Source organism: Micromesistius poutassou (assembly GCF_964030765.1).
Source record: "Micromesistius poutassou genome assembly, chromosome: 3".
In the NCBI taxonomy this organism is placed as follows: Eukaryota; Metazoa; Chordata; class Actinopteri; order Gadiformes; family Gadidae; genus Micromesistius; species Micromesistius poutassou.
This window is the reverse complement of record NC_140273.1, coordinates 4,557,484-4,585,046: the sequence shown is the minus strand read 5'-3', so window position 1 is coordinate 4,585,046 and position 27,563 is coordinate 4,557,484. Positions and strand designations below refer to the sequence as shown.

Genomic DNA, 27,563 nt, shown 5'->3' with positions numbered 1-27,563 from the left:
CCACTTGTGGTGAACCGGGTTGCTGCGCTAACAAACTTATATGTTGCTACAGTAACCAACTGATATGTTGCTAGGGTAACAAACTAATATGTTGCTACGGTACCTGACAAATATAATTCTGCAGTAACCAACTAATATGTTGCTAGGGTACCCAACTAATATGTTGCAATGGAAACCAACTAATATGTTGCTAGGGTAACCAACTAATATGTTAGGCGATTGAAGCCATGGTAACCAACAGTAAAAGAGGAGATTGAAGCGGTTCCGTTAGTCAGCGTTCAGAGCACACTCCATTTAATGACATTCAATGTCAACAGGTTGAACAATTCATATACAAAACTGTACACATTAATATTCCTATTTACATATCTTAGATACATACTGTGGCCTGCGACATGATTGGTGACACTTTAAAAACACGCGTTGGCATTCTGAACCAAGGAGAAACATTTATACTGACCTAAAGATTAACAAGATTCCCTCAACCCGATCGGCTAGAACCAAAGCTAAAATCGAACAACGTTGATCTGCGTAAGTGACCTCACCTGGCCAGTTAGAAAGGCTTGGTGCAGTACTGTGTGTCCACCACTGGTGGTGCTGTCCCTGCAGTTAGACATCAGCTCTTTAATTACTTTGGGTTGTATTACCACCCGCTTAAACATCACTCATCAGTTCAATGACGGCGCTGTGATGGCCAACATGTTTAAAGTATAAAGGACTGGGAACTAAAGCCCCACAATGATTAGATAATAAACTACTGGGTGGGGGGGACTGACCCGCAAATCCCCCCTGAACCCCGACCTTTCGACCTCTCTCATTGGTTTCCACGGCGACGGTCAGCCGGTGCCGTGGGTGCTGGAGTCGAACACGCCCTTCCGGAAGAAGGAGGAGAGCTGTCCTACCGCGTGCTTGGAGAGACCGTCGCCCCCTCTCAACGGAGAACCTCCAGCAGAGCACAGCATGACCTGGAAGAACCTCCTCAGATACGCCTGGAGAGAGAGAGAGAACACATGACCTGGAGAACCTCCACACACACACAGCCCGACCTAGAGAACCTCCACACACACACACACACACACACACACACACACACACACACACACACACACACACACACACACACACACACACACACACACACACACACACACACACACACACACACACACACACACACAGTATGACCTGGAGAACCTCCACACACACAGCATGGCCTCCGCTGGTATACTGGATACTTAAGAACTGGTTTAATATAAGTGTGAGTCCACATGGATACTTTAGAACCGGTTTAATCACCTCCAAGTGACCTCGCCTCTCGTTGATCATCCTCTCATCGCGGTTCCCGAAGAGTTTCTTCGGGGGGAACTCCAGCGCAGTGAGCTGCAGGCCATCAAACACAACACTCAGTACTCAGAGCAGTGAGCTGCAGGCCATCAAACACAACACTCTGTACTCAGAGCTGCAGGCCATCAAGGCAAGGCAAGGCGACTTTATTTATATAGCACTTTTCATACACGAGGCAGACTCAAATTGCCTCACATACTTCAGCCCATCTGTGAGAGTGTTGTGGGACCCTCACCTCCGGGTATTTCATCCTGAGGCTCCGGTGCATCTCCCGGAAACGGCTGTACCTCCTGAAGACCGTCCATGTCTCGCCCCCCACGGTGATCTACGATCATAGGATAGGGATAGGATCTAGATTTATAGGATCTAGGAATATAGGATCATAGGGTCTAGGAGTGGACTATAGGATCATAGGATCTAGGAGTGGACTATAGGATTATAGGATCTAGGAGTGGACTATAGGATTATAGGATCTAGGAGTGGACTATAGGATCATAGGATCTAGGAGTGGACTATAGGATCATAGGATCTAGGAGTGGACTATAGGATCATAGGATCTAGGAGTGGACTATAGGATTATAGGATCTAAGATTAAAGGATCATAGGATCTAGATTCATAGGATCATAGGATCTAGATTCATAGGATCTAGGATAATAGGATCTAGATTTATAGGATCTAGGATAATAGGATGATAGGATCTAGGATTATAGGATCATAGGATCTCGGATTATAGAACCTAGGATGATAGGATCTAGGATTATAGGATCTAGGATTATAGGATCTCTGATTATAGGATGATAGGATCTAGATTTAGATCTAGAATTCCAGATTCTAGGATTATAATTTCAGTAGGTTGGTTTCCAAAGTTCTCCTTTGTTCATTTCTAAAGGGCTTCGGTGATGTGATTTTAGCCCGAGGAGACAGGAGTGAATTCATAGAGATATTTAGAAGGTTTGTAATGCTGCTATCTTTGATCTTGATGTGCGTCAGTGTTTGTGATGTCATGTGGGGTGAGAGCTGGGTCATGGATCTGGGCGGTGACACCGTAGTTAAATCACTTTAGGAAGGTAGAGAGGCTGATGGCTCGCCGTAGTGCTTTGATCGCTGTTGTTTTGCCTTTGTGTACGTTCAAATAAGTTGATACTTTTAGTTAATCAAAGCTACTTAAATGTATTTTGGGATCTCAGCTAATCTATGTTGGTAGTGCGTCAGGAAACAGGACAGGAAACCAGATCCAACCGCAGCCACTCGGTGGGTTTTAGAATAATGTTTAAAATAATTTATTCAGATATATATCTATCTATAGATAGATATATTTAAATCATATAGAGATATCGAAATAGGTATCTAGATCTATCTATACAGCTCTATAAAACTCACCTTTACTTCATACTCAAAGTGCTCGTCCTTGCCCTGTCCGCGCAGCAGGTAGCGAGGAACGTTCACCTGTAGGGGCCCCTGCTGGGCGGGGGGGCCGCTGGGGGCCGCGGGGGACACACACTGCCATGAAGTCATCATGATAGGAGAGAGAGAGACACAGAGAGAGAGAGAGAGAGAGAGACCAAGAGACGGCACAGAAGGGAGATATAGAGAAGGGAAGCAGTTTCTTATAAATTAACAAGAATTAATTCCCGAGAGTAATTCAGTTGATTACATGTTGATTACAAATAAATGGTTTTGTTTTGATGAGGAGATGAGAATGAAACTTGTCTAAATCCAGTGTCAATGAGTCATCTTTATTGAAGAATTCATTATATAAATAAATGTTGTACTTTATTCAGGAATTCATTATATATATATAAATGTTATACTTTATTAAATTAGTCATTATAAGTAGATACTTTTAGAATATTGTACTTGATCATAGTATCATATTATTTTACACCTTCATCGCAGCATTGGAAACCCTTTCTCCACATAGAACCCAATAATCAGGACATTATATTTAAAATCGGAAGGCCTTGGTGGATATTAAAAATAGCCAACCTTGCCGATGATGAATAAATATGATTAGATCAATAAAATTCCCTTCCATTCCCTCCCCAGTATCACATGATGACGTCACGTCCTGTGCATTAGAAAAATAACCATAACAACCCCATCCTGTTGCTCAACAGTTTGAAAGAGATGGTGATCATAACGAATAGAGCTTGGTTCTCTGAAAGCTTCCATGACTCAGTGGCTAATGAGCGCCGCCGCGTGGGGCAGTGCAGTCCTCCGTCAGGTCCTCACTGTCAGGAGCACAGCTGCTCCACCAGTACCCGGGCGTCTGGCGTGCGCCCAAACCTCAGCTTCCAGGACTCCGGGCGCCCGGGACATAGAGGGCCGTGGGGGTCTTCTCCTGCAGCGCCGAACACCACCTCCACCTCCAGGCAGCCGTCGGCCTGCCCCACCCGCACGCACCGCACCCGGCCCCGCGGCCGCACCGCCACGCCTCGGAACTGGGGCTGCGGGGGCGCCATGCCGGAGCCCCGCGGCGCCGGGTGGAAGACCCCGTCCTGCCGCAGCAGAGCCAGGTGGGTGTCCGTCAGCAGCAGCTGGACCACGCCCCTCCTCTCCGCCCGGACGCTGGTGAACAGCAGGGGGGCGACGTGGGCCAACGAGGGCCGGCCGGGACCCTCCATGTTGCCGTGGACGACGTACAGCAGGTCGGCCAGCACCCGTTTGAAACGTGAGGTGAGCCGGAGCCCACTGCCCAGGACCAGGTCTGGAATGCTGGCCGTCCAGTCCAGAGAGAGCCCGGCGAGGTCGCGGCGGAGCAGCGGGTGCTGCAGGGCCTCTTCTAGTTGCGGACCGGTGAGCAGCCGCGTCAGCAGGGCTCTGCAGAGCTCCTGGCTCAGCTCCTGGCTGTAGGTGAACACGGCCAGCACCGAGTCCTCCCTGCAGCCCAGCAGCCGCACGTGCTGGCCGGCCAGGGACACCTGGATCTCCCTGATCTCCTCCAGGCGGAGGTGGTGGAACACATCCAGGCGCTCCTGCTCCGGGACTGGGTCTGGACCCCACAACACGGAGACCACGTACACGTCCTTCTCAAACAGCAGCAGGCCGGCGGGCCGCGGCTCGGGGTGCTTGTGGTTGGCGGCGTGGAGCCAGAAGGAGCCCAGCAGAGCGGCCCCTCGTGTCTCCGGTGCCAGAAGGTCCAGGAGAGCCCTGCCACTCTGGGCGGGGCCGGCCTGCAGACGGGCCAGGGCCGCTGGGAGCCCGATCATCCTCTGGAAGAACATCTCAGGCTGCTCCTGGGTTCTGCTGGAGGACACCGAGCCGGGCGCTGTGGAGCCAGGGCTGAGGAGGCCCCCTGCAGAGAGATCCACCAAACCGACCCGCCCCCCCCTAGGGCTGGGGTCTGGCTGAGGGCCGGGCTGCCCTGTCTCGGTTAGAGGAGGCTCTGTGGACAAGGCGGTGAGGTACTGAGACACCAGGCCCGTGAGGTTGGCCCCGGTGGCCTTCTCCATGAGGTTCCTGGTGGTCAGCACGTGCTGGCCCACGTGGTTGTACGCCTCCGTCAGCCTGCCGGCCACGTAGCTCAGCACAACGCTCCCTCCGCCAGACTCGGCCCCGCCCTCCGGAGGAGCGTGCTCGTGAGTCACCTGACCGTACAAAGACTCCTTGGAACTCGGCCTGGGCTCGACGGAGCGGACTCCTTCGGACCGGTCCAGCAGATCCGGGAGGTGTGTTTGGACCTGATGGTGGTGATGGTGGTGCTCCTCTCCACGGTCCAGTGGGAAAACGTCCTGCTTAGATCCGTCGGAAACACAGCCGCGGACATCGCACTGAACTTCACCGCTGACGTTGTCGTTAACGTCAGTCCCGATTCCAGACGAAACGCTGAGGTAGGTCATGCCTCCGGGTTCAACCCCAGCCAACTCCTTCTGGCCGGGACGAGGATCCATCTCCACCAGTTTGCTCCACCATTTTGTTAGGTGTTGTATTGAGTACTGAGTGAGATCTGAGATGGAGGTCTTGTCGGGGCGGTCTCCAGAGGGGTGGTTCCTGGGAGGTGGTTCTGAACGTTCCTCCCGGGAACCAGCCCCCCACTCTGCAGGGTTCTAGGAGCAGAGGGAGGAGGTTGAGGACCCGATCCGACCCGCCAGCGCTCCTCCGCCCGCGCTACACCTTCCTCCATCACGAGGTGCCGACGCCGGTGATTGGTGAAATTAACGGTGCAAAGAGATTCGGCATGCAAATTAAATGAGCAACCCAGGTACAAATCAAATGGAAGACCCTTTTGAAAGTTCTCTTGAGCAGGTTGGATGATTTGAGTGGAGGTTTTGTTCAGGTGTATGTTGATTATATATCAGAACGTGTTACATTGGACCCATGACAGGAAATTTAATTATTAGCCACCCATCTGGGATTAAATGTTGTACCGCAGAAAAACTATGTATTGCACGTTTAAAATACTATTCTTATTGAGCGAGTTACTCGGATTGACAGTGTTTCATTCAATGGTTTTGTATTTCAAAATAATTTCATTTAAAATAAATATATTTAAAATAACTAATTTTTGTTTTATATTCAGTAAATTCTACATTTGGCAAACTCCAACCATGCTCCACTAATTGTATAAGGCTAGTATAATAGGATAGGGATTTAGTCATGAGATTCAGGTTCAGTTTGTGTGATGGGCATGTGTCAAGGCTACAAGTTGGTGAGGTAAGACGATGTCGTGTCTAGGCTACAAGTTTTTGATGGGATCCCTGGTGGGATGCGGGCCGTCAGTCATTAAATGGTGATTGGAGACATGTGAATGGAGCGGAAGGCGCTGAGAGGAGTGAGCTGGAGGCGTCATGAGGAGCGACCGATCGGGCCTACCTTGTACTTGAGCTTCCTGTCGCCGTGTTGGTTCTGCTGCACATCAACGTCCTGAAAAACAAACTCCACGTGAGGACTTAAGGGAGAGCAGGCTAGCTAAGGGAGCAGGTAGAGGGAGTCCTCCCTGCAGGAGGTTCATGTCGTGAGGAGCAGGTAGGAGGAGTCCTACCTGCATGGACTCGTAGGACGAGGACGGCTCCATGCTGCTCTCTGTGTTGTGGTTCAGGCTCCTCAACCTCCTCTGCACCTCCTGCTCAATGTAGGCCTTTATCCTACACACACACAAAATAATAAATATACATTTTAATTAATTAATATATATTTTAATTTTGAAAGTCTTGAGGTCAGAGGTCAGAGGGGTACCTGTCGTCACTAAAGGACAGCCCCTGCGGCGGGTCGGGGGCGGGGGGACTGGGGGTCCTGGTGTGGTCCTCCCCCTCGCCGACCCTCTGCCTCAGCTCCTGGATGTCCCGCTCCAACCTGCAGGGACACACAGGACATCAGACACCTCCTCCTGCTCGGACCCGCAGGAGGTCAGACACCGCCTCCTGCTACAGGAGACTCCAAGGTTCTCCTAAATCTAAGGTTCTCCTGACATTAAGTTTTTCCTAACTCCCAGGTTCTCCTAACTCTCTAAGGTTCTCTCCCCGACCCATGCTTTACTTCTCCTGCTCCTCCTCTCCTCTGGGGGCTCCGCTCTTCCTCCTCCGCTGCACCTCCTCCTCCTGCTGCTCCTCCTCCTCCTCCTCCTCCTCCAGGGGGTCCTGGGGGGGGCTCTGCTGGAGGGCCCAGCGCCTCCTCTCCAGCCGGGACACGGCCTGCTCCATGGCCTCCTTCTGCTGCGCCTCCTTGTTCTGCAGGATCTCCTTCTCCTTCCTCATCACCTTCCCCTCCTGCTGCGCCACGTTGGCCGCAAACTCGTACGTCTCCTGCAGCTGACGCAGCTCCTGCTCGCTGTGGTGGAGGAGCAGCATGCGCGCCTCCTTCTCCCTCAGCTCCTCCTCCACGGCGTACAGCGTACTCTCCAGCCCGGCGTCCCCGGACCCCAGGTTGCCCTCGGTTACAGCACCCGCGTTGCCATTGGTTAAGCAGGAGGAGGAGCCCTGCAGGAGCTCCAGGGCACGGTGTCTCTCCTCCTCAAGGAGACGCAGGCGCTCGCAGGCCAGGCTGGCCAGCTGGCTCTCCTTGTACCACCGCCGCGCCTGGTCCTCCTTTGACTCCTGCTCGCCATGTGATGCCACCTGCTCCTTCTCCCCCAGCTGCTCCTTCTGTTTCCGCAGCTCCTCCTCCAGCTCTGTCAGCTCCTTGACTTGCACCTCCTTGAAGCGGCGATAGCGCGCCTGGACGTCCCGTACTTCCCTGTCGTCGTTCCCTTCTGGCACCTCCTCCTCCTGCTGGACCCCGGCCTCCTTGGCGCGGAGCAGCGCCTCCCGTATCTCGGTGAGGGAGCGGTGCTCCTCCTCCTGCCGGCGGGCGTCGCGGGGGGGCAGGACCAGGGCGGCCGCCTCCCTCTTATCCCTCAGCTCCTCCCCCAGCCGGCCCACCAGGAGCAGCTGCTCCCTCTCCTGCTCCTCAAGCCGCCGCAGCTCCCCCTGCAGCCACGCCGCCTGCTCCTCCCGCTCCCTATGGAGGAGCTCCAGCTCCTGGTAGATCGCCGTCTGCTCCTCCGCCGCCTCCCCTCGGGCCTCCTGTCCGTCGGAGGAGTGCTCCCGCTGGGCCAGGAGGAGGCGCAGGTGGCTCTCGATGGCCAGGCTGCGGAGCTGCAGCCGCTCCTCCTGCTGCAGGATCCTCTGCTGCACCTCCTCCGACTCCTTCCTCTGACTCTCCACCTCCTGCTGGAGACGCTGCAGCTCCTCCTTCTCCGTCTGCTGCCGCACCTCCATCTCTGAGATCAGCCTCCTACAGACACATCATACATTATAGATTCTATACATTATGTATTCAATACATGATATATTTGATACATGATCCATTATATCCTGTAAATATTATTAAACCTCTTGGATTCCAGTTTCTCCAGCTCTTCTCTCTGCTGTCGTTCAAACTCCAACCTGAACACAGACAATTCTACATGAATATGGTCATATATCACACACACGCACACACACACACACAAACAGTCATTTATAATATAATATATACAAACTCACAATAATATATTATATAAACACACACACATGCTTATGTAGAGAACAAATGGTCAAGGGATGATGAGTAGCTCTTTAAAGAACAGGTAAAGTGATGATGAGCAGCTCTTTAAAAGAACAGGTGAAGTTATGATGAGCAGCTCTGTAAAAGCAACGCTGGCGTTACCAAGGACGTCACATGAAGGCTCAAAGTGGAGGCAAAAGTCCTCTGCAAATGAATAAATGTATGAATAAATGAACAAGACGATGGTTCAGACACGACAATGGTTCAGAAACCAGACGATGGTTCAGACACCAGACGATGGTTCAGACACCAGACGATGGTTCAGACACCAGACGATGGTTCAGAAACCAGACGATGGTTCAGACACCAGACGATGGTTCAGAAATCAGACGATGGTTCAGACACCAGACGATGGTTCAGACACCAGACGATGGTTCAGACACCAGACGATGGTTCAGACCGAGGGGCCACTCTAGTGACAGCACTAATTTCACTAGAGACAGTAGGTAGACACTCAGGACAGGAAGTACATAGTCAGAACAGGAAGTGGACACTATTGTCTACCTGAGGAGGACTGGGCCCTTCTGGTTGAAGAGCCTGGTAGGGGACATCCCGGACACAACACACAGTTAACCAGCGTCCGACCGCCTCCAACCAGTTTACACTCACACCGGCTTGTAAGCCTGACAGCTTCTAACCAGTTCAAACAACCCTGAGCTATAAGGTCTCACCACTTCTTACCAGTTTAAACTAACAGACTAGTTGATAAGGTCTGAATTTCAAAAAAATCTGTTTATTTTGTGTTACAGCAGTGTTACAGTGTTACAGCAAGTAAAGCTAGTATGGCTAGTATAGTTATTATGGGTAGTATATCTAGTATGGATAGTATAGTTAGTATTCTCTGATTACTGACCCATTACTAAGTTCTCTGATTACTGACCCATAACTAAGTTCTCTGATTACTGACCCATCACTAAGTTCTCACTAGTAAGTAATGCATAATTGACGCATTAGTGGTTTGGCCGATTTGAGGAAACTGAAACAAACTAGTAGTCACTAAGGACATACTTGGTAACAAACTCTCACACACACACGCATGCACCCACCTACACACACACCCACACACGCACGCACGCACGCACCCACACACACCCACCCTGGGTTGTAGAGCATGACGGTGGAGAGACTCTCGCAGGACTGGGACAGATCAGACATGGACAGGCTGAAGGTGGAGAGGAGACCACTCTGGAAGAACACAACACCACTCACTCATTAGCACCACAGGATGGTGTAGTAGGACTAGGTCCCAGTAAGGTTTAGGAGGACTAGGTCCCAGTAAGGTTTAGTAGGACCAGGTCCTAGTAAGGTTTAGTAGGACCAGGTCCCAGTAAGGTTTAGGAGGACTAGGTCCCAGTAAGGTTTAGTAGGACTAGGTCCCAGTAAGGTTTAGTAGGATCAGGTCCCAGTAAGGTGTAATAGGACTAGGTCCCAGTAAGGTGTAGTAGGACTAGGTCCCAGTAAGGTTTAGTAGGATCAGGTCCCAGTAAGGTGTAGTAGGACTAGGTCCCAGTAAGGTTTAGGAGGACTAGGTCCCAGTAAGGTTTAGTAGGACCAGGTCTCAGTAAGGTGTAGTAGGACTAGGTCCCAGTAAGGTTGAGTAGGACTAGGTCCAAGTAAGGTTTAGTAGGACTAGGTCCCAGTAAGGTTTAGTAGGACCAGGTCCAAGTAAGGTTTAGTAGGACCAGGTCCCAGTAAGGTGTAGTAGGACTAGGTCCCACTCAGGCTTACCTTGCGTTTTTCTCTGAGTTTGGCGGCCTCTTTAGGGTTGTTGAAGCGGAACATGTTGGTCCTGCCCAATAGGATCACAGCTCCTGCACAACAAGCCAATCAGAGAAAGAGTTTTAACCACATGCTTGGTTCTTAAAGAGCATCTACACACACTAGTCCTCAGTCATTTTTAGCCAACCAGCCAACCATATTTAACCAAATTAAAACATTTGGTTAAAATCAGAATTTCATACATTAAGAAAAGTGTAATACACCTATTTATTATTTAGATCTTTGTTGAGAATAATTGGCAACTTTGTAATTTGGGTTGTTGAATACAATTGTTGTGTCAATTCAGCTGTGTATTTTTTTAATTTTAGTTGATTCATATCATGCCATTTAGTGTTATTTCATTTGACGCAAGAAAATTATGATCTGTGTTGTGTTTACAATGCTCATACTGTGTTGTGTTTACAATACTTATACTGTGATGTGTTTACAATACTCATACTCTGTTGTGTTTACAATACTCATACTCTGTTGTGTTTACAATGCTCATTCTGTGTTGTGTTTACAATACTCATACTCTGTTGTGTTTACAATACTCATTCTGTGTTGTGTTTACAATGCTCATTCTGTGTTGTGTTTACAATGCTCATTCTGTGTTGTGTTTACAATGCTCGTACTGTGTTGCTGTAGTTAACTCACCCTGGTTGAGGGGGGCGGGCTGGGAGGCTGGCAGCCCGTTGACGGAGCACTGGGAGCAGCCCAGTGGGACCAGGGTAACCTGGCCGCTCTGGTTCTCAAACACACAGTGTTCACTCTCCAGGTCCAGCCCGTGGAGGACTAGAACCACAACAAGAGGACTACAGTGAGAACAGGGGAGAACAGTACAGCAGAGTGGTCTCCGCAGAGACCGTAACCACGGAGACCACTACAGCAGGAACAACAAGAGTGCCGTTACCATGAGTAGTGGTCCCTATGGGGACCACTACACAATCCCTATGGGGACCACAACTGCAGAGAAAAAAGAGAGCCGTTACCATGGGGTCCTCTACAGCAGGAACAACAAGAGGACTGTTACCATGGAGACCTCTACAGCAGGACCAACAAGAGGGTCATAGGGTATTCCTGTGTACGTCATGCTCTTGGATCGTAGTCCATGCTACAGTCTTAATACGTCTTCATATATCATGGTCCGTTCTTCAGTGCATCATCACTTAATGGAGAACACAACCACATGTACTCCGGTATCGGTGAGCTGTAGCCGCTCAGCAAGAGAAGCGACTCGCATAAATATTGAAAGCTATTGATCACAGACATCCATCCAGAACCCATTAAACACAAAGTTAATTACACTAAAAAGAGACACACTCAGTCTTTGTAAAAGAGTTTTGTAAAGCTAGCCAAGGGCAGATAACTCAGACAAACTGTCTGTCTGGTTGATAAGCAAAATAGGGGGACAGCACAATCAGCTATTTTATACTTTTGTACTGCTTTATGTTGTGTTGTGTTATAACAGTACTGCTTCATGTTGTGTTGTGTTATAACCATACTGCCTCATGTTGTATTCTGTTATAACAGTACTGCCTCATGTTGTGTTGTGTTATAACAGCACTGCTTTATGTTGTATTATGTTATAACAGTACTGCTTCATGTGTTCATGAAGCAGTACTGTTGTAGCACCATGTGATGGTTCTGGTTATAGACTCACTGATGTCCTGTTCACTGGAGGCATCGTCCCGGCCGACATACGTCCTGCCCTCCTGATGAGGAAACACATTGGGTTAGGTAAGAGGTTGTAGTTAGGTTAGGCGGTGGTTGAGGTTGTGGTGAGGTGGAAGATTTGAGGTGGAGGTAGTGGTGAGGTGGAGGTGAGGTGGAAGTGGAGGTGAAGATCAGGTGGAGGTTAGGTGGTGATGAAGTGGAGGCAGTGGTGAGGTGGAGGTGAGGTGGAAGGGGAGGTGGAGGTTAGATGGTGGTGAAGTGGAGGAGGTAAGGTGCAGGTTAGGTGGTGGTGAGGTGGAGGGGAGGTTGTGGTGGTGGGGTGACTTGAGGTGGAGGTGGAGGTGGAGGTGAGGTGGAGGTTCTGACCTTCAGGTGGTACAGGATGATCCCAGTGCTCAGAAGGTCGTCGTCGATGCCGATGAGGTGGGGAAGTTCAGAGTCCAGCACCACTCCGATGCCCTCCTTCCTCAGGGCGAGGGTCTCCTCCTGAACCACACAACCATCTGCTACTGGTTCTACTGGGAGCGGCCCAGTACAACCAGTCTGCTACGAGTTGTACTGGGAGAGGCCCAGTACAACCCCAGTCTGCTACTGGTTCTACTGGGGGCGGCCCAGTACAACCCCAGTCTTCTCTTGGTTCTTCTGGAAGCAACCCAGTACAACCCCAGTCTGCTACTGGAAGCAACCCAGTACAACCCCAGTCTGCTACTGGTTCTACTGTGAGCTGCTCGGTACAACCCGTCTGCTACTGGTTCTACTGGAAGAGGCCAGTACAACAACAGTCTGCTACTGGTTCTACTGGGATTGACCGAGTACAACCCAAGTCTGCTACTGGCTCTACTGTGAGCTGCCCAGTAAAATCACAGTCTGGCACTGGTTCTACTGGGAGCAACCCAGTACAACCCCAGTCTGCTAGTGGTTCTACTGAGTGCCACCCAGTACAACCGCAGCCTGCTACTAAGCGACCAGTAAACACACATGGAGCTAGACTCCCTAGAGCTAGAACGTCGCTAGCTGGAACGTCCAGATTGTTCTGAGATGTTTGGTCACCTTGAGGATGTTCTGGGTTTCGTTCCACTTGTTGGTCCATTCTTTGGTCAGCTCCAGAACCTAGAGAACACAAACACAGTGCTAGCTTGAGCAACTTTATAAGGACAAGAATCCGTTCCTGAAGGAAATGGTAACTGGTACATGGATGCATGTTATGTTAATGTATCAAAGGTGAGGTTACCCGGGCTTCGTTCTGCTGTAGTTTCTCCTCCATACTCAAAGCTGTAGGAGAGTCTAGAAGAGCAATCTGACAGGACACAAAACAACATGATAATGCATCTTAATTCATACAAACTCTAGCTGTGATAGAGGACAGAGTGTAGCTGTGATGGAGGACAGAGTGTAGCTGTGATAGAGGACACTATCCTTTACTTGGGCTTGAGGCCCCTAGAGACCAGGCGGTGGTTTCCATGGTTACCTGGTTGCCCTGCAGCAGCAGAGCTCTGAGTCTGGCGATCTCCGCTCGGAGCTCCCGGATGAGGCGGACGTTTCCGTCCTCGTTCACCGTGGGCTTGTTGATTATGTTTTTAGCTCGGTTAGCGTAGCGTAGTGTGCTAAGGGTCTCTCCGTAGTTCACATCAGCTGGGGATACATCTGGAGCACAGGTCATCACATTAACATCTGGAGCACAGGACTAGGTGGTCATCACATTAACATCTGGAGCACAGGAACAGGCGGTCATCACATTAACATCTGGAGCACAGGACCAGGCGGTCATCACATTAACATCTGGATCACAGGACCAGACAGTCATCATATTAACATCTGGAGCACAGGAACAGGCGGTCATCACATTAACATCTGGAGCAAAGGACCAGGTGGTCATCACATTAACATCTGGATCACAGGACCAGACAGTCATCACATTAACATCTGGAGCACCGGACCAGGACTATGGCAGTAGAGCCAGTCATAGATGGTGCCGAGGAGACTCACTGGCGATCATGATGGTCTTGGAGTTTCCTCCCAGGCTGTCCTTGAGGAGCCAGGTGAGGACAGAGTCTCGGTACGGGACGAACAGTGACCTCTTCTTCAGGTTAGTGTTCACCGTGTCCTGACTCTGGTCCGCTGCACACACGCACGCACGCACGCACACACACACGCACACACGCACACACACACACACACACAAACGTTAGTATGGTTGACAGCAGCTGGCGGCTAACATTAGCTCAACCTAGCGTCTTAGCCTAGCTACAGACTGGAGGAGCCAACGCTGTGTGATTGGTTGGGATGTTTTTGTGACAAATAACTTTGGTGACATCACGTTACAGCGTACTGTGTAAACAGTACTGTGTTTAGGGTCAGGTCGCCTCGGTAACCCACCCAGCGCTGAGATGACGTTGCCGAGGGTAACCAGGGACTTGTTGATGTTCCCGCCCTCCTTCAGGCGCACGCCGGTGGCTCCGGTGGCGTCGGCCCGCTCGCTGCCCGCCAAGTCCACCAGGTGGATCTGACTCACCGTCTCACTGGGCAGCTCTGCAGCAAACCGGGCCTGGGAGAGAGACATAGCAGGACATGGGGAGAGAGAGAGGGAGAGAGGGAGAGAGGGAGAGAGAGAGAGGAGGGTTATAGGTGGGGGACCTATGTGAAGTGTTAAACTGGTTCTGATTGGGTGTGGGACCTGTATGAGGTGTTAAACTGGTTCTGATTGGGTGTGGGACCTGTATGAGGTGTTAAACTGGTTCTGATTGGGTGTGGGACCTGTGTGAGGTCTTAAACTGGTTCTGATTGGGATTGGGACCTGTACGAGGTGTTAAAATGGTTCTGATTGGGTGTGGGACCTTTGTGAGGACTTAAACTAGTTCTGATTGGGAGTGGGACCTGTACGAGATGTTAAACTGGTTCTGATTGGGTGTGGGACCTTTGTGAGGTCTTAAACTGGTTCTGAATGGGCTTGGGACCTGTACGAGGTGTTAAACTGGTTCTGGTTCTGACCTGTGTGAAGTTGATGGTGAAGATGGCGTGGGAGCGGCTGCTCGTGGCGTTCATCCCGGTGCTCGCCGTGGTGCGCTTGATGTTCCCCGCCTCCATCAGCTCCTCCACGTCCCTGTAGTTCTGCACCAGGTGCTTGGACAGATCTGGATTAACAAGAGATGAGTTTAGATCTGGATTCACATAAGATGTGTTTAGATCTAGATTCACATTAGAGATGAGTTTAGATCTGGATTCACGTGAAAGACGGGTTAAGATCTGGATTCACATGAGAGACAGGTTAAGATCTGGATTGACATGAGAGACGGGTTTAGATCTGAATTCACATGAGAGACGGGTTTAGATCTGGATTCATATGATAGAGGTGGTTTTCAGCAGAACTGGATTCAGAACTGAAGAACACCAGAACATTAAATCATTAAGAAGTCAAGTCTCACTGGGGGGACAGAAGGGTAAACCTCAGACCACCAGGACCGGGTCTACAGTACAGTAGGTCTGGTCAGGCCAGTGTGGACTAGGAGGGGGAGGGTCTTACCCTCTACATACGGCCCATCTTTGGGGTGCTCCCGGACCCGGAGGTTGAAGGTAAACCTCAGACCACCAGGACCGGGTCTACAGTACAGTAGGTCTGGTCAGGCCAGTGTGGACTAGGAGGGGGAGGGTCTTACCCTCTACATACGGCCCATCTTTGGGGTGCTCCCGGACCCGGAGGTTGAAGGTAAACCTCAGACCACCAGGACCGGGTCTACAGTACAGTAGGTCTGGTCAGGCCAGTGTGGACTAGGAGGGGGAGGGTCTTACCCTCTACATACGGCCCATCTTTGGGGTGCTCCCGGACCCGGAGGTTGAAGGTCTCGGTGGTCTTCCTCCTCAGCAGGTCCCTCACACACTCGTTATAGATCTCCAGGTAGCTGTAGGACCCACGCCCCACATGGTTTACTATTGAACCCCTACAGACAGCGTGTAGCACGGGTCCTTAAAAATAACCCAGTGCTCCAAACTTCATGACGGTCCACCTCAGAATATTGGTTACTCTATTGGCTGCTATTAATTGGCAGTTTCTTATTGACTTGTTCCTAAATCGCTATTACTCATTCGTTGAATGTACTTTGTTGGATTGGATGGATGTGACATCAGCCTGTACTAAATGGTGTTATTCTCCACGTGGTTCTATCTTGGTGGTTCCTCTGGCTGGGTCTCCAGCATGGTTCCATCATAGTGGTAGGGTGATAGGGTTAACTCACCTGACCTCGGTCCTGAATGAGGCCGCGTCCCAGCGGGTGGTTCCGGCGATGCGGCTGAACAGACCCTCACAGATTCTGGGGATGAGGCCCACGTCGCCCTGGGGAAGGATCAGAAGGTCAGAACCCCCGGTCCACACCACCCCAGGTCCACACCACTCCAGGTCCACACCACTCCAGGTCCCAACAGTCCACGCCACCCCAGGTCCACACCACCCCAGGTCCCAACGGTCCACGCCACCCCAGGTCCACACCACCCCAGGTCTCACCGACGCTGCCCCGATCCACAGGCCAACCACGGGCTCTCCTGTCGCCCCAGAGCTAATGCTAATGCTATTTCCAGACCACTCAGCTCTCATTTGATGAGACTGCCTCATTAAACAGAGTAGAATAAGAATAGGACAGATCTATATTTGCTGTAAAGACACATGGTCGGCTCAGTGGGCCATAAGTGAACAGGAAAAAACACAGAAACAACCCAACAGCCCCCATGCTATAGGTTAGATGGCATTAGCTGCAGTCTAGGTTGTATAGATGGCTTAGCTTCAATATAAGTAATGGCTATATAGTACGGCTAGGTTCTATAGATAGCATTAGCATCAGAGAGGCCTACACAGACTATGCCCCCCTGGCTCCCTCTTATCACTGTGGTCTCTCCCATCATGTCCCCCCCCAGACCCTAGCTCTGGGACTTTGGAGGAACTTGACTAATGAGAGAAAATAACTGACTGCTGCAGGATTGACGGTTTGCTAAGAGATAGCCCAGCACCGGCCAGAGATAAGACTATGAACTCTGACCCCATGGCCTGCTATAGCTACACAGATCAAGTGACATACCCACCTACTGTTACCTACTGTTTATACGTGCCTACAACTCAAACTCAGAACCTAGCGTTTACACGAGGGTAGAACTAATAACCTTGAGTTAACATCAGTATTAGGTCTAGAACTCAACCTACTGGGTTCCCCATCATGGTGTAGGATTTTCCGGAGCCAGTCTGTCCATAGGCGAAGATGCATGCGTTGTAGCCTTCGAAGGCAGCCTTCAGCACGTCTGAGCCCAGGTCCTTAAACACCTGCAGCCACCAACAAGACCATCACACTTGGGTAGGCACTGTTCATTATCATGGAGACGCTGAGTGAAGCAAATACCAGTTAGGATACCGTCAATAATTCTGTGTTTCTCCAACCCGGTATTGGTTTCCTTAACATCTGTATCAATTACTGATAGGCAGTAAGCAAAGAGGTTCTAGTACTTTTGTTTAGCTATTTTTCAGAATTAATATTACGTAATATAATGTTTAGGAATGATAGATGATATTATTGTAATACTGTTTAGTAATACAGAAGGAGATGTGACTAGGGGAGAGGTCAAGGGGTCACTCACCTTTTCCTGAGAGATGAAGTTGGTGTGTTTACAGTCCGAAGAGTCGTACGAGAAGTCGTACGTAAATGTCTTGGTTCGCTCCCGCATCGAATCTCCCGTCAAACCATCGGCCATCTGAGCTCAGAAAAACAGGGGGCTGGTAACTATGGTAACTAGTTACTAAGATAACTATGAACTAAAGTCACTAGTTACTACAGTAACTACTACAGTAACTAGTGACTAACTTTAGTAAGCAGTAATTTAAGTAACTAAAGCAACTAGTAACTACAGTAACTAATAACCGGAAACTACACTAACTTAAGTACCAAAAGTAATTTAAGTACCTGGGTTACTACCAGTTAGTACCAGTAAGTAACCAGTAAGCTACCAGTAAGTAACAAGTAACTAAAGTAATTTGTAACTATGATGATTAGTAACTCAAGTATACTAAAGTAATCAATGTAAGTAGTAAGCATGTCTTAAAATAAACAGTAAATAGAAGATGAACACCTTCAGATTGGTGATGGTGGTTTTGCTCCCTCCCATCTTTATGATGCTCTTTGCTGCAAGGTCCTTCTCCCTATTCCAGGGATAGAAATACACATCAACACCACTGCACCGTAACCTTTTTATACACAATCACACACCACACATTAGCACCTAACAGGGACACAAGCACCTCCCACATTGAATAACATACAAACACTCAATCACCAAAATCCTAATTAAACAACAAACACCATTTCACACGATGGTTTGAAGATCCACGTCTGTGTGCTCTGGCCGTTTGCAGCACCACTGACGGAGTGGATGAACCGTAACCCTCCCCTAAACACCACCCTCCTTTATGGCCTGCTTTGGTTTCCCACAGCAGTCTGCACGTCTCGCTTGATCACATTATGTCCACCAAGCCGTCTCCCAGGACATGGCTGCCCTTGTCTGTCTCCTCATGTCCACCTCCTCTCTTTGAGTATCGTATCCAACAACATTCAGCAGAGATTCTGGAAACAATACACTTTCCTCTTCTTAGAGCCTGGTGGGTGTTGGAAGGATTCCCATGCCAATTAAATTCCTCTGCCTTCACCCAATCGAAACTATACTATCTTGTCATTGATCTCTTTGAGACAGAAACTCCCCTGACAAACAGTTAAATACAAATACTATTACACACAGTGTCTATATTACATTAAACGTGGCATCATCTGTGACATATGTGTTGAACATGGTAGACTGGTCCACTCATCTGTTTTAAACATCTTCAGGGCAAGTATATTTATGCATTAGTTAAGCCTACATTTATAAACAGTAAGCTAAATGGTTAATAATGATGGAATCGCGCAAGATACTACATATCATATGATTAATGTTATACACAAACACATTTAATGACACTCTGATTATTTTCATCAAAGCAGACAACCGCAGTAGAATCAGGCAATACATTTTCTAAAATACATGTAATACTACTTAACCAGTGTTCATGCGAGCAGTCTTACACGGATAATACATCATGCAATACATTTAATAAGGTACATGTAATAAGGTATAATTGATACCGTCTGTTCATGGGCCGGACCCGCACAGCCACCTTCACCGATGCCATCGCACATCCCGGGTTGTCCGGACCTACAGAGACGTCCTGTTGACAGGAATAATTCTGTCAAACACAACTCGAAAGAAACACATGAAGGAATAACTGATGCCAGATGTCATGAGGAAACATACCAAGATACTCAACGCTCGGTTCAACCGGCTGAAGAAGGGAAGGTACCCTATGAAGTAGTGCAGACAGATCCCAGTGTCCCAGTGCAGCGGTCAGTAGGTCCCTGTCGTACCGCTGCTGCTATCGGCTATCAGACCGGTAGCAGAGGAACAGAGAACCGTCCAAGCGGGCGGCGACGTCAGCTGAGCACTCAGGTAGGAGGTACGGAACGTCAGAAAGGACAAAAACAACCACATTGTTTGCCATGGTCTCGTGATTACAGTCAGTACATCATCATTTGTTAAGGTAGTATGTTAGAGTTGCAGTAAAACTAATTATATATATATATAAATAACCCATCTATTGAAAAATCCGTGTCACAGTCTCATCATGTTGAATTAGTATAATTGAAGGCATATACAGAGTCATTAAATCACTAATGCAATTAAAATCTTAAATTTCATTTACATTTTTTTATTATTTTTTATTTTATTTACATGAATGATTAAACGGAAAAGAACAATCAGAAGTATACGGAAGAACAGCGGAGAAATCACTGCGTTACTACAGAGTAACGCCTTGAATTCACTGCAGGTGGCAGTAGCGAGGACGTGTTTAAGCTTGAACAGGCGCAAAGGATATCGGTTTCCTGTTTCCGGTTATACCGCAGTGCGTTCAAGAGGTGAGTTATTATTGTGTTATTTTATTAACTTATTTGTGATGCCTTCTTTATCTTGCATTGTTATGGTAAGATTTATGGAAGCATTTATGATCCAGTTCTATTGTTCTACACAATGTGATGTGTTGAGAATTAAAAAGATAGAACTTAATGTGTGTCAAGTGCGCTAACGGCTGCTAGGCTAACTCTGTGAATGAATGGGCAACGCCGCATCTCCGTTGGTTTTTAATGGTTTTAATATTATATACGGTTGGTTATTATTACATGTTTGAAACGAAATGTTTCAGGTTTTATGTTATTCAACAAGTTTACATTTTGGTGTCGGATAGGCCAGAACTGGTCAGAATAAGTATATAGTACATGAATATGACTTTCTGCAGAAACAAGCCATCATGGATATCCGACCAAACCACACGATTTATATCAACAATATGAACGACAAAGTCAACAAGGATGGTGAGTGTCTTCATACTTGTGATTGCATAACATTGTCCCATCAAACAAGTGGATGTTCGAATGAACTCCATCACGTCATTGTATTGTTAACGGGTAATGAATTTAATGCCTGCTCTTTGTTCAGCCAATACTGGAGAGTGGATGTTCAACCTGTTCTTGTTCTTGTTCTTCAGAGCTGAAGCGATCGCTCTACGCCCTGTTCTCTCAGTTCGGTCAGATCGTCGACATCGTTGCCATGAAGACGTCCAAGATGCGCGGCCAGGCCTTCGTTGTGTTTAAAGAGCTGGCTGCCTCGACCAACGCCCTGCGACAACTACAGGGCTTCCCCTTCTATAACAAACCCATGGTGAGTTCCGACCCCAACCGGTCTATAACGACATGCAGTGGAGTGGGTTATAATCACAAAACCATCTTCAGGGCGGTCACCAAGGCCTACCATGTCAGATCAGGCCATCATAGTGGCATACTTGCTTGCGAGGCAACACTACAATCCATCATGGCTACAGAAACTACACAGACGCCACAGCGCAAACTGTCGGTCTCACTACCTGGTTAGACAGGCTGTTGACCTGTCTCACTTCCTGGTGAGTCATGCTGTTACCATGTCTCACTACCTGGTTAACCAGGCTGTTACCATGTCTCACTACCTGGTTAGACAGGCTGTTTAACTGTTTCCACTAACTGGTGAGACAGGCTGTTGACCTGTCTCACCACACAGTGTACGACAGCCCAATCAGATGACTCTCCTGATTGTCTGGAATATTGAAAGATAGTCTGCAACACCAAACCGGGCTGAATCCTTGGTTTCTGATCCCGGCAATAAACAGGCTATTATGTCATTGGTTTCATGCACTGTCCACGTCCCACTCTGCTTCCAGCGCATCCAGTACGCCAAGACCGACTCAGAGGTGATAGCCAAGATGAGGGGAACGTACGGAGACAAGGACAAGAAGAAGGACAAGAAGAAGAAGGGCCCTGAGGTGCTGACCAGCCTAGCCAAGAAGCCAGCGCCGGCGGTGAGTCCTTAGACCAACTGATCCGACATTGAACTGAAACACATTGAAACACCCTTTGTTTCAATGTGTTTGAATTTGTTTACTCAACTACTGATAACACACACTGTTGATTCCTAATGTAGAATCTCGTCTTCTGACATGTCTTCAGAGATGTCTTATATCCTTAAAGAAAATGGAGCAGTCTATGTTAATGAAACAACCACATACCAAGCCCAACAACAGCACACTAGTATTATGCATGTAATGTCTGCAGATGTATGTTTAATTTGTGCACTTCTAGAGGTATGTAATGTGGATGAAGAGATTAACAACGTCCTTTGATTCAAACATTGTGATTTCTTGTTCCAGGCCTCTACCCCACAGACAAACAGCCCAGCTGCCCCGGTACGTCTCTCCTGCTGGAGTTTTCCTTCACTGCTCCTTCAGTTAGACAGAATTTTAAACACTGCATTTATTATCAGTAATACGTTGCTCTCAACTAGAAGAGCTTTCTTTGATAAATATGGATCAAAAGAGTGTTTATCGCCTGGTGAGATACGTTTTGTTAATGGGTGTGACATCCTGCCTGGATGCAGAGGCCCTGCTGGCCTCGCCCTCATTCAGACCTCTAGTTTACTCTCCTGGTCTCGACATGTGTGTGGAAGGGGTCCTCTGTTGGACCAGGTGTGTGAAGGGTTCCTCTATTGGACCAGGTGTGTGAAGGGTTCCTCTATTGGACCAGGTGTGTGATGGGGGTCTTCTGTTGGACCAGGTGTGTGATGAGGGTCCTCTATTGGACCAAGTGTGTTGACAGGTGTGTGATGTCTCTCCAGGTACCAGACAACCCTCCCAACTACATCCTGTTCCTTAGCAACCTGCCGGAGGAGACCAATGAGATGATGCTGTCCATGCTCTTCAACCAGTAAGTACTGGTCTCATAAGTCGTGGGGTACTTTGTATTGGCTTATTGTGTGGATATGGACCAGTCAATGGCTCTTTAGAGGAGTGCTGCTGCCTGACCGTCTCCTGGGCAGGTATTCACCACTAGACACAAGGGACATTTGTGTGAATATCACTATCCTTTTAACCCTGGTCTGGTGAGGGGGTCTAACCCTGGTCTGGTGAGTAGGTGTGTGCCTGCTGTAATCTGAATGTTTCTCACGGTTCTCCTTCTGGTCCTCAGGTTCCCAGGGTTCAAGGAGGTGCGCTTGGTTCCGGGGAAACACGATATTGCCTTTGTGGAATTTGAGGGCGAGGCGCTGGCGGGCGTGGCTAAAGACGCCCTGCAGGGCTTCAGGATCACCGCCACCTGCGCCATGAAGATCACCTACGCCAAGAAATAGTTTCCTGTATCTCCCGCGGGAGAGGGAGGAGGGAGAGACTTTGGGAGGGGAGGGGGGAGAGAAGCTGAAAGGGTTCCTGGTTTTCCGTTCAGATTTTTGTAAAAGTTGCGGATCGTCCTGGATGTTTTTTTATTTTATTTGTATGGAGTCTTATTGTTGGACCGTGAAAGAGGAGTTTGTTTTCTAATAAACGGTATTAAAAGACGTGCTGCCTCGTCTGTGGCCCTCCAGGTATTACCTGCCCAGAGAGGGGAGGAGTTCCCCTGGGGATAACTGCCAGCTTCAGTACCTTTTTTTTTTACATGCACAGGGTACACCCGGTTACACTAGTTATTATCCAGTTGAGGGATTAAGAGGGTCTGGCAGTGTTACTTCTGGGAGTCCTGGTCGGTCAGGAGCTATTGCTGCTGGGAGTACTGTTGAAATTGGCAGTGTTAAAACTGGTCAATTGACACCACTAGACACACCTGGTGCCTTGTTTCAGTGTTTCTTTGACCAATCAAAATAACAACCACAAGACAACGGTTTCATTCAAATCTGTAATTACAAATCAAACTATTAGTATACATGACATAACTACAGAAAAGCCACAAAAAATAATTCAGGAAGTCTGCTAGAAGAAACCGGAATCGATTTCTGCTCTTCAGGAAATCTGCTAGAGGAACCAGGGACAACTTCCTTCTCATCGGAAAGTCTTTTAGAGGAACCAGGGATCACTTCTTTCTCCTCAGGGAGTCGTTCTGGAGGTCTTCCCGTCCACTGTCATCGGACCCTCCTGGGACGTAGTCCGAGTCATCGAACGCTTCATCACTGCTGTCATTAATGAAGCTATCTTCATACTCGTCCTCGTCTTCATCATCCCCAGCCTGAGTGCTGGGTGCTGTCCTCGTGCTCCTTGCTGCAGACAGACCGGCCGGCTTAGTATTGTTTTGAGGATCAATATGACTTAGGTTATACAGGGAACTCTGTTCCTGGTGTCTGTGTTCTGACAACGTACCCGCTCTCCTGGAGTGTTGGAATTCCTTACGGTGCAGCGGGTTTTTTCTGCCACACAAAAACACAACAAAATCACATCAGGACCTAAGACACATGTCTTACAGTACAGATGTCCTACAGTAAAGATTTGGTCTGACTATACTGGTGTGGTCCTACAGTACAGATGTGGTCTGACTATACTGGTGTGGTCCTACAGTACAGATGTGGTCTGACTATACTGGTGTGGTCCTACAGTACAGATGTGGTCTGACTATACTGGTGCGGTCCAACAGTACCGATGTGGTCCGACTATACTGGTGTGGTCGATATGGTCAGTGCAGTGTCATATGTGTCATACCGATAACAGTCGATGCCGTAGGGACACTCGGGCCGGTCCACTTCCTCCTCAGGCTCCTCCTCTTCCTGTTGGTAGTCGTGGTCACCGGGGTGACAACAGTCCTGAAAGTGCAGCGGGTTCTTCCTGAGACAAACACATTAGGGAGGTCGGAGGTCAGATCCACTTCACTGCTTCCTGTTACACTGTGGCTCTGGGAGGCATGGCCTCCCAGAGCCATGGCATCAGTGATTGACATTTGAAACACCTTTGATTACAACCAGTGGGTTTACCTGGCGGAGTAACGGGGATAATCTGTGTCTAATACTCATTCTGCTGGTAAGACGACCTGCTGACATGGTTGCTAGGCGACGACAGGAGGAGGCGGAGACTCACCTGTAGCACTCCGCCCCGTATGGACAGCGGGGTCTGGCGCTCCGGGAGGGGGTGTTGCCAGACCCCACCCCTCCAGGGGCCTTGGACTCCCTGTCTGGTCTGACGTCACTTCCCGAAGCACCTTCATCACTCAGCCTACCGCCGTCCTCCTCCCCCGGGCTGTTGCTACGGTAACGTAGCGGCAGGTTCTTCTTGTCCGTCGGAGTGTTCTATAAGGAAGTCAGACATGGTAACTATGGTGATTACAACAGGAAACTGTTCACAAGGCTATCCTGATGATAAAACACTGAGCTGGAGGTCCCTCCGGTCACCCAACTGCATTGCCGCTCATCTTCCTCTTCCGCTTCCTCCTGGGGGCTGAGCCTGAAGAGTCCTCATCTTCGTGGTCCTCCGCGCTGAGGCCCGCTCTGGCCTCCTCCGAGCTGAGACCTGCTCTGGGCCGCTCAGCTCGGCCTCGTTTGGTCTTGTTTGCTCTTGGCAGCTCCTTGCTGAGCTCTGCTCTGGTCTCCTCCGAGCTGAGCTCTTCTCTGTTCTCCTCCGAGCTGAGGCCCACTCTAGGCAGCTCCGAGCTGAGGCCCACTCTAGGCAGATCTGAGCTGAGGCCCACTCTAGGCAGATCTGAGCTGAGGCCCACTCTAGGCTGCAGCTCCGAGCTGAGGCCCGCTCTGGCCTCCTCCGAGCTGAGGTCTGCTCCGGGCCGTTCAGCTCGGCTTCGTTTGGTCTTGTTAGCGGCTGGAACCGCCTGCTTCCTGCCGGCTCCTGATTGGCCTGTCAAAAAGAGAGAGCTTACTGGTATCTATAGCAACACACAAAGCAAAATCCTGATGAGCTAAAACCAACCCACAGCAATACAATACATTCTAATAAGCAGTTATAATCACAACGCAATAGATTCTCTTAACCAGTTATTATCACAACGCAAATTACTCAATATGTTATAATCACCAGCTATTATCACAACGCAATACGTTATAATAACCAGTTATTATCACAATACATTTTAATAATCAGCCGTTATTAGGGTTAACTTTGATTTTTTAGAGGAGATGGGGGAAGATGGGAATTAGGAGATGGAGTATGGAGTTAGGAGATGGGAGTTGGTCTTACCTTCCTGAGCAGATCCAGCTGTCATCCAGGCAGGTAACACTCTCTTGGGTTTAGGAAGGAAGCCCCGCCCACTATGCTCCTATTGGCCGAATACAAAAAACCTTCATTAAAGCGCCAGTGAGCCCAGTGTTTTCAGATATATATATATATATATAATATATTATATAATGAAATTATATAATGACGTAAAAAGCACACTTCAAGGTATGTACCTTTTCTTGCTGGAGCTTCAGTGACAGCCGCCTAGTAGGCGGGGCTTCTTGTGTGGGTGTGGCTTCCTGTGTGGGTGGGGCATCACACTCTGGACTGTGTGCAGGGGGAGGAGTTCTACCGGTCAGGACAGGAGGTGTCTGCTTGTGGCTAATCCCGTGAGGAGCCGTCTCCTCATGTGGAGGACAATCCCTCGCACCCGTGGGACCCTCGTCCTCTCCCTCCAGTCCTCCACTGGCACTGCGGTGACATCACAGAAACCTCAGACAATGACAGCACACTGACATGACAGATGACATCACACTCTGGGGCCGCAGACACAAACATAACAGGGGAGGGGGAAGAGGTGAGGGGCTGGAGGTCGAGACGAGGAAGAGGTGGAGGAGAGGGGGAGGAGGTGGAGGAGGTGAAGACGAGGAAGTGGAGGAGAGGGGAGGCAGTAGGAAGAGGTGAGGGGCAGGAAGAGTAGGAGCTGAGCAGGAGTAAGAGGAGTACCTGGGAGCGAGGGGTCCTCCACCCAGGGCCTCCACCCTGTATATGAAGCTCCCTGGCATCAGGGAGAAGAGCTCCCCGTGACGCAGCGGGTGCCAGCGCTCTCTCTCCAGGGGCTGCGGCTGCTCCAGGGCGCCGCCCTGCAGCCTGAAGCAGGGGTTCACGTGGACCTGGACCCACATCACCACACGGCAGAGATCACATGTCCCTCATTATTTATCCGAGAATCAGACAACCTTTTTGAGCTAGGCCACGCCCACTATCATCATTTCAAATAAAACAGGCTTCTGCTGCACTTCTGAGCGGACCGCTTTAATGCATGGACGGGGCTATTCCCATCACCCCAACATGCTAGGTGGAGTGGAGATGTATTGAGGCAATGTTAACTCCAATGTTATGAAGTAATTTTTACTCCATGTTATGAGGTAATGTTAACCCCATGTTATGAGGTAATGTTAACCCCATGTTATGATGAGGTAATGATAACTCCATGTTATGAGGTAAAATTAATCCCCATGTTATGAGGTAATACCGGTTTCAGCCTGAGTCGTCCGTTCTGGTTCTCAAGGAGTCCATGTTGTCTGGACACCCTCTTGTCACTCACCTGGAACACACACACACACACACACACACACACACACACACACACACACACACACACACACACACACACACACACACACACACACACACACACACACACACACACACACACACACACACACACACACACACATTACAGCGACCTCTAGGGGCACCCCGCAGTAGACTAGTGCAGGGGACTCTGTACCCCGTCATGACGGTATACATATGATATAAATATGTATGATATATTTGATATACATGCTATACATATATATGGTATAATTTATATATATGATATTAAAGTGAACTCACTCCGAGGAGGGGCCCCCGGCCCAGAACTGTCTCCCCCTCCGGCAGGTGGATGCGCCCCCCGCCGTCCAACCGGACAAGTTCGTAACCCGCCATCCAGTACGGGTCTGCAGGGTCAGCCCAGCTACTGCAACAGCAATACGTGATAGTGTGTACATTTCAAGTGTTTGGTATTTTATATCGATTAAAATACACACTAGTAGAGCTAACGTCCTTTTGCTTGCTGTCCACGCTACGGCACTTCTCGTTTCAACCATTGATTACGTGGTAAAAGTTATGAATGCCTACCTTAGCGGTGGTGATACCGATAAACTAGAGTTTAGTTGAGTAGAAAACCCTGGCGATATAATTACAACTAACTTCCTACATGTCTCTCAAGGAGCTTCAGAAACCTCCGAGTTACGCTAATCACTGCTGATTTAGCGGGACGCTGAGCGGTTAAATGAACGGCGTCAACCTGGAGACATTACTTTCGTTCCCGTGACCACAAGTTAACGCAACATTTAGCTATTAAAACACATTTCTATGATATGTGTACAGAATCCTAGCCATGAGGCGCCGCTGTTGTGCGCATGCGCGAACAAA

The 27,563-nt window shown here is 49.1% G+C and overlaps 3 protein-coding genes across 4 annotated transcripts; 1 reads left to right on the top strand and 2 right to left on the bottom strand.

Annotated features, from left to right (window-relative positions):
• Window positions 1-392: 392 nt before the first annotated feature.
• kif16ba (kinesin family member 16Ba) lies at window positions 393-19,249 on the bottom strand. Of its 2 annotated transcripts, XM_084465824.1 has the most exons (27): window positions 19,121-19,249; window positions 18,952-19,034; window positions 17,906-17,975; window positions 17,417-17,530; window positions 16,989-17,105; window positions 16,033-16,130; window positions 15,590-15,699; window positions 14,792-14,934; window positions 14,180-14,348; window positions 13,790-13,921; window positions 13,272-13,447; window positions 13,035-13,100; window positions 12,854-12,913; window positions 12,170-12,289; window positions 11,790-11,841; window positions 10,784-10,921; window positions 10,097-10,179; window positions 9,465-9,553; window positions 8,155-8,208; window positions 6,821-8,056; window positions 6,521-6,637; window positions 6,327-6,429; window positions 6,158-6,208; window positions 2,726-2,845; window positions 1,580-1,669; window positions 1,297-1,380; window positions 393-989 (listed from the first exon to the last, which is right to left on the bottom strand). In XM_084465824.1, exons 2-27 carry the CDS (start codon window positions 18,996-18,998, stop codon window positions 837-839), a joined length of 3,792 nt encoding a protein of 1,263 aa, XP_084321950.1. In that variant the 5' UTR covers window positions 18,999-19,034; window positions 19,121-19,249; the 3' UTR covers window positions 393-836. The 2 variants fall into 2 exon arrangements, with proteins under 2 accessions (XP_084321950.1, XP_084321949.1); XM_084465823.1 differs by lacking the exons at window positions 393-989; window positions 1,297-1,380; window positions 1,580-1,669; window positions 2,726-2,845 and adding an exon at window positions 3,132-5,391.
• Window positions 19,250-19,636: 387 nt separating this feature from the next.
• Window positions 19,637-22,764, top strand: snrpb2 (small nuclear ribonucleoprotein polypeptide B2). Its single transcript, XM_084465841.1, has 7 exons — window positions 19,637-19,779; window positions 20,157-20,232; window positions 20,406-20,578; window positions 21,111-21,248; window positions 21,597-21,632; window positions 22,061-22,149; window positions 22,411-22,764. Exons 2-7 carry the CDS (start codon window positions 20,169-20,171, stop codon window positions 22,568-22,570), a joined length of 660 nt encoding a protein of 219 aa, XP_084321967.1. The 5' UTR covers window positions 19,637-19,779; window positions 20,157-20,168; the 3' UTR covers window positions 22,571-22,764.
• Window positions 22,765-23,170: 406 nt separating this feature from the next.
• aplf (aprataxin and PNKP like factor) lies at window positions 23,171-27,533 on the bottom strand. Its single transcript, XM_084465831.1, has 11 exons — window positions 27,267-27,533; window positions 26,982-27,105; window positions 26,617-26,688; window positions 26,088-26,254; window positions 25,595-25,832; window positions 25,383-25,461; window positions 24,592-25,043; window positions 24,276-24,484; window positions 23,904-24,026; window positions 23,568-23,614; window positions 23,171-23,468 (listed from the first exon to the last, which is right to left on the bottom strand). The coding sequence occupies exons 2-11, from the start codon at window positions 27,072-27,074 to the stop codon at window positions 23,284-23,286; spliced, it is 1,665 nt and encodes a 554-aa protein (XP_084321957.1). The 5' UTR covers window positions 27,075-27,105; window positions 27,267-27,533; the 3' UTR covers window positions 23,171-23,283.
• Between the last annotated feature and the right edge of the window lie 30 nt (window positions 27,534-27,563).